The sequence below is a fragment of the Mesoplodon bidens genome (assembly GCF_964165515.1).
Source record: "Mesoplodon bidens genome assembly, chromosome: 9".
Classification (NCBI taxonomy): Eukaryota; Metazoa; Chordata; class Mammalia; order Artiodactyla; family Ziphiidae; genus Mesoplodon; species Mesoplodon bidens.
In genome coordinates, this window is record NC_138166.1 from 14,877,881 (window position 1) to 14,891,921 (window position 14,041).

The 14,041-nt window shown below is 36.7% G+C and overlaps 1 protein-coding gene across 3 annotated transcripts in view; it reads right to left on the minus strand.

The window, feature by feature from the left end:
• PNPLA8 (patatin like domain 8, phospholipase A2) overlaps positions 1-14,041 on the minus strand; it is a 135,608-nt gene that overhangs the window by 18,504 nt on the left and 103,063 nt on the right. For all 3 annotated transcript variants that reach the window (XM_081244724.1, XM_081244725.1, XM_081244723.1), the window contains exons 5-6: positions 13,104-13,198; positions 10,049-10,220 (exon numbers count right to left, since the gene is read on the minus strand). In XM_081244724.1, coding sequence (XP_081100850.1) covers positions 10,049-10,220; positions 13,104-13,198 — 267 coding nt within the window. The remainder of the gene's footprint in view (positions 1-10,048; positions 10,221-13,103; positions 13,199-14,041) is intronic.

Below are 14,041 nucleotides of genomic sequence, written 5' to 3' on the forward strand. Positions count from 1 at the left end.
TTATGTATTTTCCCCCTGTACTGAATACAAAGACTATGTTTTTTGACAAACCTGCCTCAGGAAGGAAAAACATTTTTCTAATGACATTTTTTCAAGTGACACTCATGCTTCACAACTAGAATATTAGTGAATTTCACATATTTACAAATTAGGTAGTAATCTAGCCATTATTATCTTTTATAAATACAATGTAAAATGCTTTTTAAAACAGACAAGATCTTTATCTTTCCCAACCTGATCTGTGTGTTTCCTCGGCATGAAGATCAATGCAATTTTATTCTCCTAAGGGTCTTTTCACTTTATCTTTTCATAGAAATCTTGCTGCAAAATTGGGACAGAGATACTAGGAGCATGCTGCTTTCACACTTTAAGCAAAGTTCACATTTATTTTTTGTTTAAACCTTGATTTTATAAAAAGCTAAAATGCTTTAGTGAATTGTTATGAATATAAATTTGAAGAGAAAATCTGAAACATTAATTGGTCACTTTAGAGAGACGTCAAAATAAAAAAAAAAAGAATTCTCAACATTCCCAGATTCTACTGATGCTATAATTAAAAACAGCATCCTTACTCCCTCTTGCGAGAGCACTGGAATCACAAGTAACTGCTGAACAATCATCGTCAGGAAGACAGTGGAACTCACCAAAAGAGATACCCCACATCCAAAGACAAAGGGGAAGACACAATGAGATGGTAGGAGGGGCGCAATCACAGTAAAATCAAATCCCATAACTGCTGGGTGGGTGACTCACAGACTGGAGAACACTTATACCACAGAAGCCCACCCACTGGAGTGAAGGTTCTGAGCCCCACGTCAGGCTTCCCAACCTGGGGGTCCGGCAACGGGAGGAGGAATTCCTAGAGAATCAGACTTTGAAGCCTAGCGGGATTTGACTGCAGGACTTCGACAGGACTGGGGGAAACAGAGACTCCACTCTTGGAGGGCACACACAAAGTAGTGTGTGCATCGGGACCCAGGAGAAGGAGCAGTGACCCCACAGGAGACTGAACCAGACTTCCCTGCTAGTGTTGGAGGGTCTCATACAGAGGCAAGGGGTCGCTGTGTCTCACTGTGAGGACAAAGACAATGGCAACAGAAGTTCTGGGAAGTACTCCTTGGAGTGAGCCCTCCCAGAGTTCGCCATTAGCCCCACCAAAGAGCCCGGGTAGGCTCCAGTGTTGGGTCGCCCCAGGCCAAACAACCAACAGGGAGGAAACCCAGCCCCACCCATCAGAAGCCAAGCAGACTACAGTTTTACTGAGCTCTGCCCACCAGAGCAACAGCCAGCTCTACCCACCATCAGTCCCTCCCATCACGAAACATGTACAAGCCTCTTAGATAGCCTCATCCACCAGAGAGCAGACAGTGTAAGCAAGAAGAACTACAATCCTGCAGCCTGTGGAACAAACACCACATTCACAGAAAGATAGACAAGATGAAAAGCCAGAGGGCTATGTATCAGATGAAGGAACAAGATAAAACCCCAGAAAAGCAACTAAATGAAGTGCAGATAGGCAACCTCCCAGAAAAAGAATTCAGAATAATGATAGTGAAGATGATCCAGGACCTCGGAAAAAGAATGGAGGCAAAGATTGAGAAGATGCAAGAAATGTTTAACAAAGACCTAGAAGAATTAAAGAACAAATAAACAGAGATGAACAATAAAGTAACTGAAATGAAAACTACACAAGAAGGAATCAATAGCAGAATAACTGTGGCAGAAGAACGGATAAGTGACCTGGAAGACAGAATGGTGGAATTCACTGCTGCAGAACAGAAAAAAGAAAAAGAATGAAAAGAAATGAAGGTAGCCTAGGAGACCTCTGGGACAACATTAAACACAACAACATTTGCATTATAAGGGTCCCAGAAGGAGAAGAGAGAAAGGACCCAAGAAAATATCTGAAGAGATTATAGTCGACAACTTCCATAACATGGGAAAGGAAATAGCCACCCAAGTCCAGGAAGCACAGACAGTCCAATACAGGATAAACTCAAGGAGAAACACACCAAAACACACAGTAATCAAATTGGTAAAAACTAAAGACAAAGAAAAATTACTAAAAGCAGCAAGGCAAAAACGACAAAGAACACACAAGGGAACTCCCATAAGGTTAACAGCTGATTTCTCAGCAGAAACTCTACAAGCCAGAAGGGAGTGGCATGACATATTTCAACTGATGAAAGGGAAGAACCTAAAACCAACATTACTCTACCCGGCAAGGGTCTCATTCAGATTCGGTTCAGAAATCAAAAGCTTTACAGACAAGCAAAAGGGTAAGAGAATTCAGCACCATCAAACCAGCTCTACAACAAATGCTAAAGGAACTTCTCTAAGTGGGAAACACAAGAGAAGAAAAGGATCTACAAAAACAAACCCAAAGCAATTAATAACATGGTAATAGGAACATACATATCGATAATTACCTTAAACGTGAATGCATTAAATGCTCCAACCAAAAGACACAGGCTTGCTGAATGGATACAAAAACAAGATTCTATATATGCTGTCTACAAGCGACCCACTTCAGACCTAGGGACATATACAGACTGAAAGTGAGGGGATAGAAAAAGATATTCCATGCAAATGAAAATCAAAAGAAACTGGAGTAGCAATACTCATATCAGATAAAATAGACTTTAAAATAAAGAATGTTAAAAGAGACAAGGAAGGACACTACATAATGATCAAGGGATCAATCCAAGAAGAAGATATAACAATTATAAATATATATGCAGCCAACACAGGAGCACTTCAATACATAAGGCAACTGCTAACGGCTATAAAAGAGGAAATCGACAGCAACACAATAATAGTGGGGGACTTTAACACCCTACTTACACCAATGTACAGATCATCCCAACAGAAAATTAATAAGGAAGCACAAGCTTTAAATGACACAATAGACCAGATACATTTAATTGATATTTATAGGCCATTACATCCAAAAACAGCACTTTACACTTTCTTCTCAAGTGCACATGGAAGAGTCTCCAGGACAGATCACATCTTGGGTCACAAATCAAGCCTCAGTAAATGTAAGAAAACTGAAATCATATCATGCATATTTTCTGACCACAACACTATGAGATTAGAAATCAATTAGGGGGGAAAAATAGTAAAAACCACAAACACATGGAGGCTAAACAATACGTTACAAAATAGCCAAGAGATCACTGAAAAAATAAAAAAATACCTAGAGGCAAAGTACAACGAAAACACGACAATCCAAAACCTATGGGATGCAGCAAAAGCAGTTCTAAGAGGGAAGTTTATAGCTATACAAGCCTACCTCAAGAAACAAGCAAAATCTCAAATAAACAATCTAACCTTACAACTAAAGGAACTAGAGAAAGAAGAACAAACAAAACCCAAAGTTAGTAGAAGAAGAGAAATCATAAAGATCAGAGCAGAAATAAATGAAGTAGAAACAAAGAAAACAATAGCAAAGATCAATAAAACTAAAAGCTGGTTCTTTGAGAAGATAAACAAAATTGATAAACCATTAGCCACATTCATCAAGAAAAAGAGGGAGAGGACTCAAATCAATAAAATGAAAAATGAAAAGGAGAAGTTACAAAAGACACCACAGAAATACAAAGCATCCTAAGAGACTTCTACAAGCAACGTTATGCCAATAAAATGGACAACCTGGAGGAAATGGACAAATTCTTAGAAAGGTATAACCTCTCAAGACTGAATCAGGAAGAAACAGAAAATATTAACAGACCAATCACAAGTAATGAAATTGAAACTGTGATTAAAAATTTTCCAACAAACAAAAGTCTAGGACCAGATGGCTTCACAGGTGAATTCTATCAAACATTCAGAGAAGAGCTAACACCCATCCTTCTCAAACTCTCGCCAAAAATTGAAGGGGAGGGAACACTGACAAACTCATTCTGAGGCCACCATCACCCTGATACCAAAACCAGACAAAGATACTACAAAAATTGGAAATTACAGACCAGTATCACTGATGAACATAGATGCAAAAATCCTCAACAAAATACTAGCAAACAGAATCCAACAACACATTAAAAGGATCATACACCATGAACAAGTGGGATTCATCCCAGGGATGCAAGGATTCTTCAGTATACAGAAATCAATCAGTGTGATACACCGTATTAACAAACTGAAGGAGAAAAACCACATGATCATCTCAACAGACGCAGAAAAAGCTTTTGACAAAATTCAACACCCGTTTACGATAAAAACTCTCCAGAAAATGGGCATAGAGGGAACGTACCTCAACAAAATAAAGGCGATATACAACAAACCCACAGCAAACATCATTCTCAATGGTGAAAAACTGAAAGCATTTCCTCTAAGATCAGGAAAAAGACAAGGATGTCCACCCTCGCCACTATTATTCAACACAGTTTTGGAAGTCCTAGCCACGGCAATCAGAGAAGAAAAAGAAATAAAAGGAATACAAATTGGAAAAGAAGAAGTAAAACTGTCACTGTTTTGCAGATGACATGCTACTATACATAGAGAATCCGAAAGATGCCACCAGAAAACTACTAGAGCTAATCAATGAATGCAGGATATAAAATTAATGCATAGAAATCTCTTGCATTCCTATACACTAATCATAAAAAGTCTGAAAGAGAAATTGAGGAAACACTCCCATTTACCACTGCAAAAAAAAAAGAATAAAATACCTAGGAATAAACCTACTTAGGGAGACAAACGACCTGTATGCACAAAACTATAAGACACTGATGAAACAAATTAAAGATGATACCAACAGATGGAGAGATATAGCATGTTCTTGGATTGGAAGAATCAATATTGTGAAAATGACTCTACTACCCAAAGCAATCTACAGATTCAATGCAATCTCTATCAAACTACCAATGGCATTTTTTACAGAAATAAGTCAAAAAATCTTAAAATTTGTATGGAGACACAAAAGACCACGAATAGCCAAAGCAGTCTTAAGGGAAAGAAACGGAGCTGGAGGAATCAGACTCCCTGACTTCAGACTATACTACAAAGCTACAGTAATCAAGACAATATGGTACTGGCACAAAAACAGAAACATAGATCAATGGAACAGGATAGAAAGCCCACAGATAAAACTACACACTTATGGTCAACTAATCTGTGACAAAGGGGGCAAGGATACACAATGGAGAAAAGCCAGTCTCTTCAATAAGTGGTGCTGGGAAAACTGGACCGCTACATGTAAAAGAATGAAATTAGAACACTCCCTAACTCCACACACAAAAATAAACTCAAAATGGATTGGAGACTTAAATGTAAGACTGGACACTATAAAACTGTTAGAGGAAAACATAGGAAGAACACTCTCTGACATAAATCACAGCAAGATCTTTTATGATCCACCTCCTAGAGTAATGGAAATAAAAACAAAAATAAACAAATGGCACCTAATGAAACTTCAAAGCTTTTGCACAGCAAAGGAAAGTACAAACAAAATGAAAAGACAACCCTCAGAATGGGAGAAAATATTTACAAACTAATCAATGGACAAAGGATTAATCTCTAAAATATAGAAACAGCTCATGCAGCTCAATATCAAATAAACAAACAACCCAATCCAAAAATGGGCAGAAGACCTAAACAGACATTTCTCCAAAGAAGACATACAGATGCCCAAGAAGCATATGAAAAGCTGCTCAACATCACTAATTATTAGAGAAATGTAAATCAAAACTACAATGAGGTATCACCTCACACCAGTGAGAATGGGCATCATCAGAAAATCTACAAAAAGCAAATGCTGGAGAGGGTCTGGAGAAAAGGGAACCCTCTTGCACTGTTTTGGGGAATGTAAACTGATACAGCCACTATGGAGAACAGTATGGAGGTTCCTTGAAAAACTAAAAATAGAATTACCATATGATCCAGCAATCCCACTACTGGGCAAAAACCCAGAGAAAACCATAATTCAAAAAGGCACATGCACCCGAATGTTCATTGCAGCACTATTTACAATAGCCAGGACACATGGAAGCAACCTAAATGCCCATTGACAGACGAATGGATAAAGAAGATGTGGTATATATATACAAAGGAGTATTACTCAGCCATAAAAAGGAATGAAGTTTGGTCATTTGTAGAGACATGGATGGACCTAGAGACTGTCATACAGAGTGAAGTAAGTCAGAAAGAGAAAAACAAATATTGTATATTAACGCATATATGTGGAACCTAGAAAAATGGTACAGATGAACTGGTTTGCAGGGCAGAAATTGAGACAACAGATGTAGAGAACAAACGTATGGACACCAAGGGGGGAAAGTGGCGGGGTGGTGGTGGTGGTGGTGTGATGAATTGGGCAATTGGAATTGACATGTATTCACTGATGTGTATAAAATGGATGACTAATAAGAACCTGCTGTATAAAAAAACAAAATAAAATTCAAAAAAAAGAATAAAGCTACTATAATCGTCAAAAAAAATAGCATCCCTATAATAACACAAAATCATTACCACCCGAAAAAATATAAAAATGTTCTCAATAAACAATGAAAGAAAAAAAATGACAAAAAAGGCCAGGGAGTGGGCATGGTAAAGCATAACAACAAGGCCCCCACTGAATCACACTTGCTGATTTCCATACCCTTGTATACAGTCTCTTTCCACACAGACCCTGTGTTTGAGTGGCTTTGGTCAATGGGACATCAGCAAATATGCCACTAAACTGAGGCTTGGTAAGTCCTCAAGCACTGAGGCTTGCCCTAACTGGAACTCTGAGACCACCATGATGGGATGAAGCCCAGGACAAGAGAGACCAGCTGTCCCAGCCATCTCAGCTGAGCTGCCTGCTGGCTGCCAGTAACCATGAGTGAGTTTAGACAAGACCAGAAGAAATGTCCAGTCAAACCACAGAATCATGAGACTTAATTATGACCTAAAAAAAAACTTAATTAAGCCTTTGGACTAGAAAATAATATAAAGATTTACCTGATTTCAAGGTAGGAAAGACTTTCTAAATATTAAAGCAAAGTTCAAAATTAAAGGAAAAGATCTGACAAATGAAGACTTCAAACTCCTACACATTAAAAAAATGTTTTTACCTAAAAAGCATGTTTTCAATATATCAACAAACGGTTAATACATTTACAATATAGTGAGCAATGCCCTGGTAGGAAAATGAGCAAATATTATGCTCTTGAAATTCACACACAAAAAAGAAATAAATAAAAGAACAAAAAATGTTCAAACTTATCAATAACCAAAGTGATGCAAACTGTAAACACCAGTTTAAAAATCTCTCAAACTGACAAAGTTCAAAAAATTAAAATGTTTGGTGTTCATAAGTATTTCATGAAATGGAAACACAAACTGATGTTGGTGGGTAAGCTGGGACAACTGTGTGGAAGAACAATTCAGGTATATACATCTATCTATCTATCTATCTAAAAAATGATTTCTTAAAACATGTATACTTTCTGACCCAAAATTTCACTCAAGAAGTTTACCTTAAATATATAACCAGAGATTTAAGTAGAGATGTAAGATATCCACCTAAACTTTATTTTGAACAGGAAAAATATCTGAAATATCCTTTTTCCACTAGGGAATTTGTTAAATAAAAAATAGTACATCCATAAAATGGATAGCGAACAACCATTAAAACACATCTCAAGGGGCTTCCCTCATGGTGCAGTGGTTAAGACTCCGTGCTCCCAACTCAGGGGGCCCAGGTTTGATCCCTGGTCAGGGAACTAGATCCCACATGCATGCTGCAACTAAGAGTTTGCATGCCACAACTAAGGAGCCTGCCTGCTGCAACTAAGGAGCCCACGTGCCGTGAGTAAAGGAGCCAGAGAGCTGCAACTAAGGAGACTGTCTGCCGCAACTAAGACCCAACGCAACCAAAGAAAGTTAAAAAAAAATTATCTCAAAAAATATTTAACAACATAGGAAACCAATCACAATAAAATGCTAAGTGAAAATGCAAGATACAAAACTACACGTGCATTATCATCCTAATTTTGTGAAGGGGATGAATACAAATGCACATTCACAACCTCACATACACATATACTTATTTATCTCCAAGAAATTCCAGAAAAATGTACATCACCATGTTAATAGTGCTTTTGTTCTTGGTAGGATTATAAGCTATTTTCACTGTTTTCTTTACATATTCTCTATTTCCTATATAATGATTTTTTTTTTTTTTTTTTTTTTTTTTTGCGGTACGCTGGCCTCTCACTGTTGTGGCCTCTCCCATTGCGGAGCACAGGCTCAGCAGCCATGGCTCACGGGCCCAGCCACTCCGCGGCATGTGGGATCTTCCCAGACCAGGGCACGAACCCGTGTCCCCTACATCGGCAGATGGACTCTCAACCACTGCACTACCAGGGAAGCCCTATAATGATTATTTTTAAAAGCCATCAACATTGACCCAATAATTATGCTTCTTATAAACTGACCTACTGATACATTCTGAAGTATGGGCAGAAATGTAAATTTTCCTACCATAGCATTGTTCAGGATCACAAAAAATCAGAAATAACATAAATGTCCCAAATATAAACAGTTAAAAAAATATGGCACTGCAGAATACAGTGCAGTCTTATAAAAATTTGTCAAGACATTTTCATAAAGTTGAAAAAGGGGAAAAGATAGAAAATTATAACTACAATATAATTTCCACCATATGAAACATATATGAAAATGTACACAGTCTAGGGAAAAAAAATTAGAAGAAAACATACTGCAAAGTCTACAGCTCTTAACAAGATAATGGGTGATTTTAAGTTTCTATTTTATGCTTATATTTTTAGAAGGTGAGTATAACAGCTTTGTAATATTTTGGAAGAATATGTTTAAAAATTATTAAATCTTTTAGAAGAATATTTGTTAATGACTTGAGAAAGACTAATACTACGACATCATTTTAAATAAGGCCCTTGAGAACCTGTGGATTTTGGTACTCTCAGAGGTCCTGGCACCAATCCCTCACGGATACCTAGGGGCAACTGTAAGTTAAGGAAAAACAACAGGTGCAAACATGTCCTATATACAATATGGTCTCAATTTTTTAAAAGACAATTGCAACTTTTACATGCAAATCTCAAACATGTGAACCCAAGAAAACAGTGAAAAGAATACAATTCACCAAAACAGTAGTTATCTTTAATTAGTGCAATCAATAATTTAGTATTCTTCTTTATATTTTTCTGCATTGTTCAAATATAAATCAAGACATTTTTAAAAAGAATAAGTACATGGCGTGTGCTCAGAGCAGGGGGTGTGAAGAAACGGCTTGTTTACAACACATCTGACAGGAATCTGGGTTCATTAGGACAAGGGGCACAAAACTTGCGGCCTTCCTATGAACAAATACCCAACACGTGTTCCCCTGCACCTCCACGTGGCTGCTGCGCAGGACCAGTGGGACAGGGCTCAGTACTGGAAGGAAAGCTACGGTATTTAGTCGGGGAGTTTGCCACCTAGAGCCTGTCTGGTTCATGTGTGTGTGAGCCATGAGTGGTCTTATAGACATAAAGGCTTTGAACCCCTCTCTTCAAGGAAAAAAGAAAAACAGATTCCAACTATATGCCATTCTGGAAAAGGCAAAACAATGGAGACAATAAAAAGATCAATGGTTGCCAGGAGTTTGGGGGGAGAGGGGAGATGAATACATATAGTACAGAAGTCTTTATGAGCAGTGAAAATACTTTGTATGACATTATAATGATTTTATGTCATCATACTTTTGTCCAAAGCCATAGAACGTGCAACACTATTCACTTTATAAAGTGAACCCTAAGATTAACTAGGGACTTTGGTGATTACAATGTGTCAGTGCAGTTCAGCCTTGGTTAAAAAAAAAAGTCTTAAAGAATTAACACTCGTGGTAGACATTTTTGGCTAAACTTTTGTTTTACTTTTATATATGTATACATATTATATATGTGTGTGTTTGTTGGATTGTGATGTAAAATCTATTATTATAAAAAAGTATTAAAAAATTTGCAGCCTACTGTAGTTATACTGGCAAATAAAAGCACAAATTAATCTCAAAAAAATAAAAAGAATAAGTACAACTTACTTAAGAATGTTTTCCCATGTTTGACTGTCATAAAATGCATGGCTCCAACTCATTTTGACTGTTCCAACAATGACATTTTGTGAAAACACATCTGACCCCAATTTTCGATAAAGTTCCTCACATTCATCCAGGGGCATATGAAACAATCCCAACATGAATGCTAATATAGCACCTGAAAGAAAGAATCCTTAGTTTTTATCAGCACTGCCATTATAGTACTTATAAGATCTCCTGAGTCACAGACTTGGTTAAAATTCTAGCTTTGATACTTTTTAACTGTGTCACCTGAGACAAACTACTTAACCTCCCAGAGCCCCAATTTTTTCATCTATAAAATAAGGATAATAACAGCAACTAAAATTTACATGTTCTTATAACACTGGGATAACACACGTAAAGGGCATTACCAGGCCTCAATGAGGATTCAATAAATACTAACCACTGATGATGATGATAATTTAAAAATATATAAAAATGTGTTGTTTTGCATTAAATTAAATAATATATAATTAAGATACCGTGGTAGACAATGTCCTCTCTAACCTTAATAAATTCCTTAGTTTTAGTCAGAGAATACAGTATATTTGACAAGTTACCAATTCATTAAAATGATTACTCCTTCAGGTTGGTCCTGGGAACCAATGTAATAAATAAAGACATTAGGTCTCTGGGATGTCTTTTTAAATAGCTGACTGCATACCCTAGCTGCACTTGATAGGACACACTGCCACCTAGTGTACCTAGCTGGCCTAGCCCTGAACTAAAGAGGAAAAGGGGAGAAGAACGCTTTGAGTGACAGGGAGAGGGTGGTAAGGGCGAAGACCTGTAGAGTATCACTGCTTACATTAAGATAATGAACAAAGTAAAACACAGGAAATCACTATTATAATGTATTTTAAATATTTTATGTATTTTATTATTCTTAGTCTTATTCTAGTAAAAGATAAGTCAGCTTGTTTTAAAATACATTGTATGGCATAACTATATGATAGAAATTGTTACTTATCAATTTGCAGAAAATGTTTAATTAACACAAGAAATAACTTGTCAAAAAAAATTAAGTTGCTTTTAAGAAGAGCTATTATAAAGATGAACAGATATTAAAAAACTGAATTTTACTGAATGGTTAAGGACATTACCCTTAAACTAAATATATATTTTTAACTTTATAAAAACTAATGTGCAGGGACTTCCCTGGTGGTCCAGTGGTTAAGATACCACCTTCCAATGTAGGGGACGTGCGTTCGATCCCTGGTAAGGGAACAAAGATCACACATGTTGCGGGCCAACTAAGCCTGTGTGCTCTAGAGCCTGCATGCCACAACTAGAGAGCCTGCACACTGCAGCTACTGAGCCTGCACGCCACAACTAGAGAGAAGCCCGCATGCCACAATGAAGAGCCTGCATGCCGCAACTAAGATCCCATGGGTCGCAAGTAAGACCCAATGCAGCCAAAACAAACAAACGAACACTAAATGTGCAAACAAAATTTCTACATTAGAATATACAAAATGGTTAAAAGAAAGGAAAATTATAAGCACTATATTATAAGTTAAGGTTAAAGTAAGCTAGAAGACACAATGGAAAAGATATATTGTGATAAGTCCCGAAATGTACATATTACATTAACAAATACTCTACTCGGTAGATGAATCTCTGGTTTAAAATTCTCTTCATTAAGCACCCACCTACTAAAAATGGTGCCAAAGCAAGAAGTTAGCTTGTAGATATGTTTAAAGGTTTAAATTGCTAGGACCATTCCAAAATTTAACAGAAATGGCCAGGGTAACAGCTCCGGGAAAAAATACCAAGAACACCTGCACTGTGAAGGTCTCTTTAAGAAAAATTTCCATAGTTATATTAATTGGGGATATACGTATTATTTTCCTATCCTGAGAGTCACAAGGCATTTTTAATACGCTAGAAGATCTCAGAAGTCCCTCTGTAAAGAAACCTGTTTTAACTTTCTCTAACCCAACCTTTCCCAAATCTGTTATCATCTTGAGGAATCATTGTTCAGTGGAACATCACAGGAATCACCGATTCCTTATACTTGTGAATTATCCCTACAACTGCTCTCATTTAGTTTTCATAATGGAGCATCAATTCACATGCCCTTTGGGAATATCTGTCATACCTGACACAGATAATGTAGAGAAATCATTTGATTTTGTTGCTGGTAGTCTTTAGGTCTACTATTATAATTCCAAAGAATGAGAAAAAATATAAAAGTCTATGAAGATAAACTAATGTAAAGTGAGAAATTATCAGGCCAAATAGTAAAATGTACAGCAGGGATCTGCAATGCTAACAGTCCTTGAGTGTTACCTGGGAGGTAAGCAATAGCTATAGGTACCCTGAGAGGCTTCCTGTACACCCTGGAGGATGGGGGTAATGCATGGGTGAGAAAGTTGATGTAAGAAACAGAAAAACAAAACAAACAGAAAGCAAAACAAAAATTTATCTGTTGGTGAGTCAGTGAAAACTAGAAAATTATTCAGAAGCTTATTATTCTAAGTTGCCAATTTCTTCTATACAAGCATGAAACTAGAATTTTAAATGTACATCAACTAGCAATATTAAAAAGCTTTTAAAAAACATAGATTCTCACATTTATCCGTTTGGTTTCGAACAACCAGATAAAAAAGGATATAAGAAGCAATTTCCTCACAGAGGGATACCTTTCAAAAGAAAGTAAAATCGTATCCATCCTTAATGTTCCGTTTGTTCAAGCACAATTTGAGCACCTATCACTTTGCTACTTTCCTTCAGGTGACTATACCATAAGGTGATAATTCATAATTTATACTTGTCACTGTGGCTTATTTAAACCATATTAGAAAAGCACGCTAAAATCTACTTCTGAATATTAACTTATTCCCAGTAAACATTTTAAAGAGTTCATTATACAAATCAAAGGTCTATTCATCATCAAAACATGAAACTAACATCCATCATTTCAGGAAATGACCAGGATCTTAAACTTGAGCGCTTAATGTTATTTTTCTTAATGCACTGCTGGGATGCACCACTTCCACATGATAATAACAATCACCTGTGCTTACACCGCAAATGTAATCAAAGAGTTGATGAATTGGCTTCTGAGTAAGTTCAACTAATTTTCGTAGGGTCTGAAGAGCAACCACACCCCTGTAGGAAAAATAAAAGGCAAAAATGAGAATTCTTGTTTTAAGGAAAGTTAAACTATTGAATAAAACAATCTTTGGTTTCCTAGCTTATATGCTAACATGAAAACTAATAATATAAATTATCATCAGTTAAAACTGATGAAGGTTTCTGGATCACTTTTGAAAATCTATATCTAAATAATGGTATTAAAACCTGTGTCATGGCACCACATTTTGAATTTACACTAGTATCTCTTTAAATAAGACAACAAAGATATGGCAATGTAAAATATTTTATCAAACACTCCAACTGTGGAAATTCCTTCAAACTTCCACTCACCAGTTTTGGGGTGCCACGTACTGGGTTTCTCCACTTAGCAATGGGGTCGGTTACCTGTGCTTCTATACATTTCATGTATTTTACTAGTCATACTTTTAAGCTTTCTTTTATTTATTCATTTTTAAAAACTTTCAACGACCTCAAAACAAGGCTTTGCACTAAGAATGTATTCATTTATGTGCTGACTTTGTTCATTTCTGGACTCTTGCCAAAGGCAGCAAGTAGCTTCATGATGGAATGTGAAAGATGAAACAGCCTAGGAGGTGCAGGAGGTGCTGGAAAATCCTTAATACTGGGGGACATACAGACATAATGAAAAGTTCTAATCCCAATACAAGGTGTGGAGCAGAGAACACAGTATTAGTCAGGCACCACAAAATAAAATTTAGAGTGTCAAATTGTGCTTTGATACTACGAGCACAAAGTTACTAGAAAACATCGTTAAGACGTTTTCATAGAAAACGAAAGATACAGATTTTTTTTTAATTGCCAGAAGTAATGTGGATTTGAAGAGCAGTCAGAGAA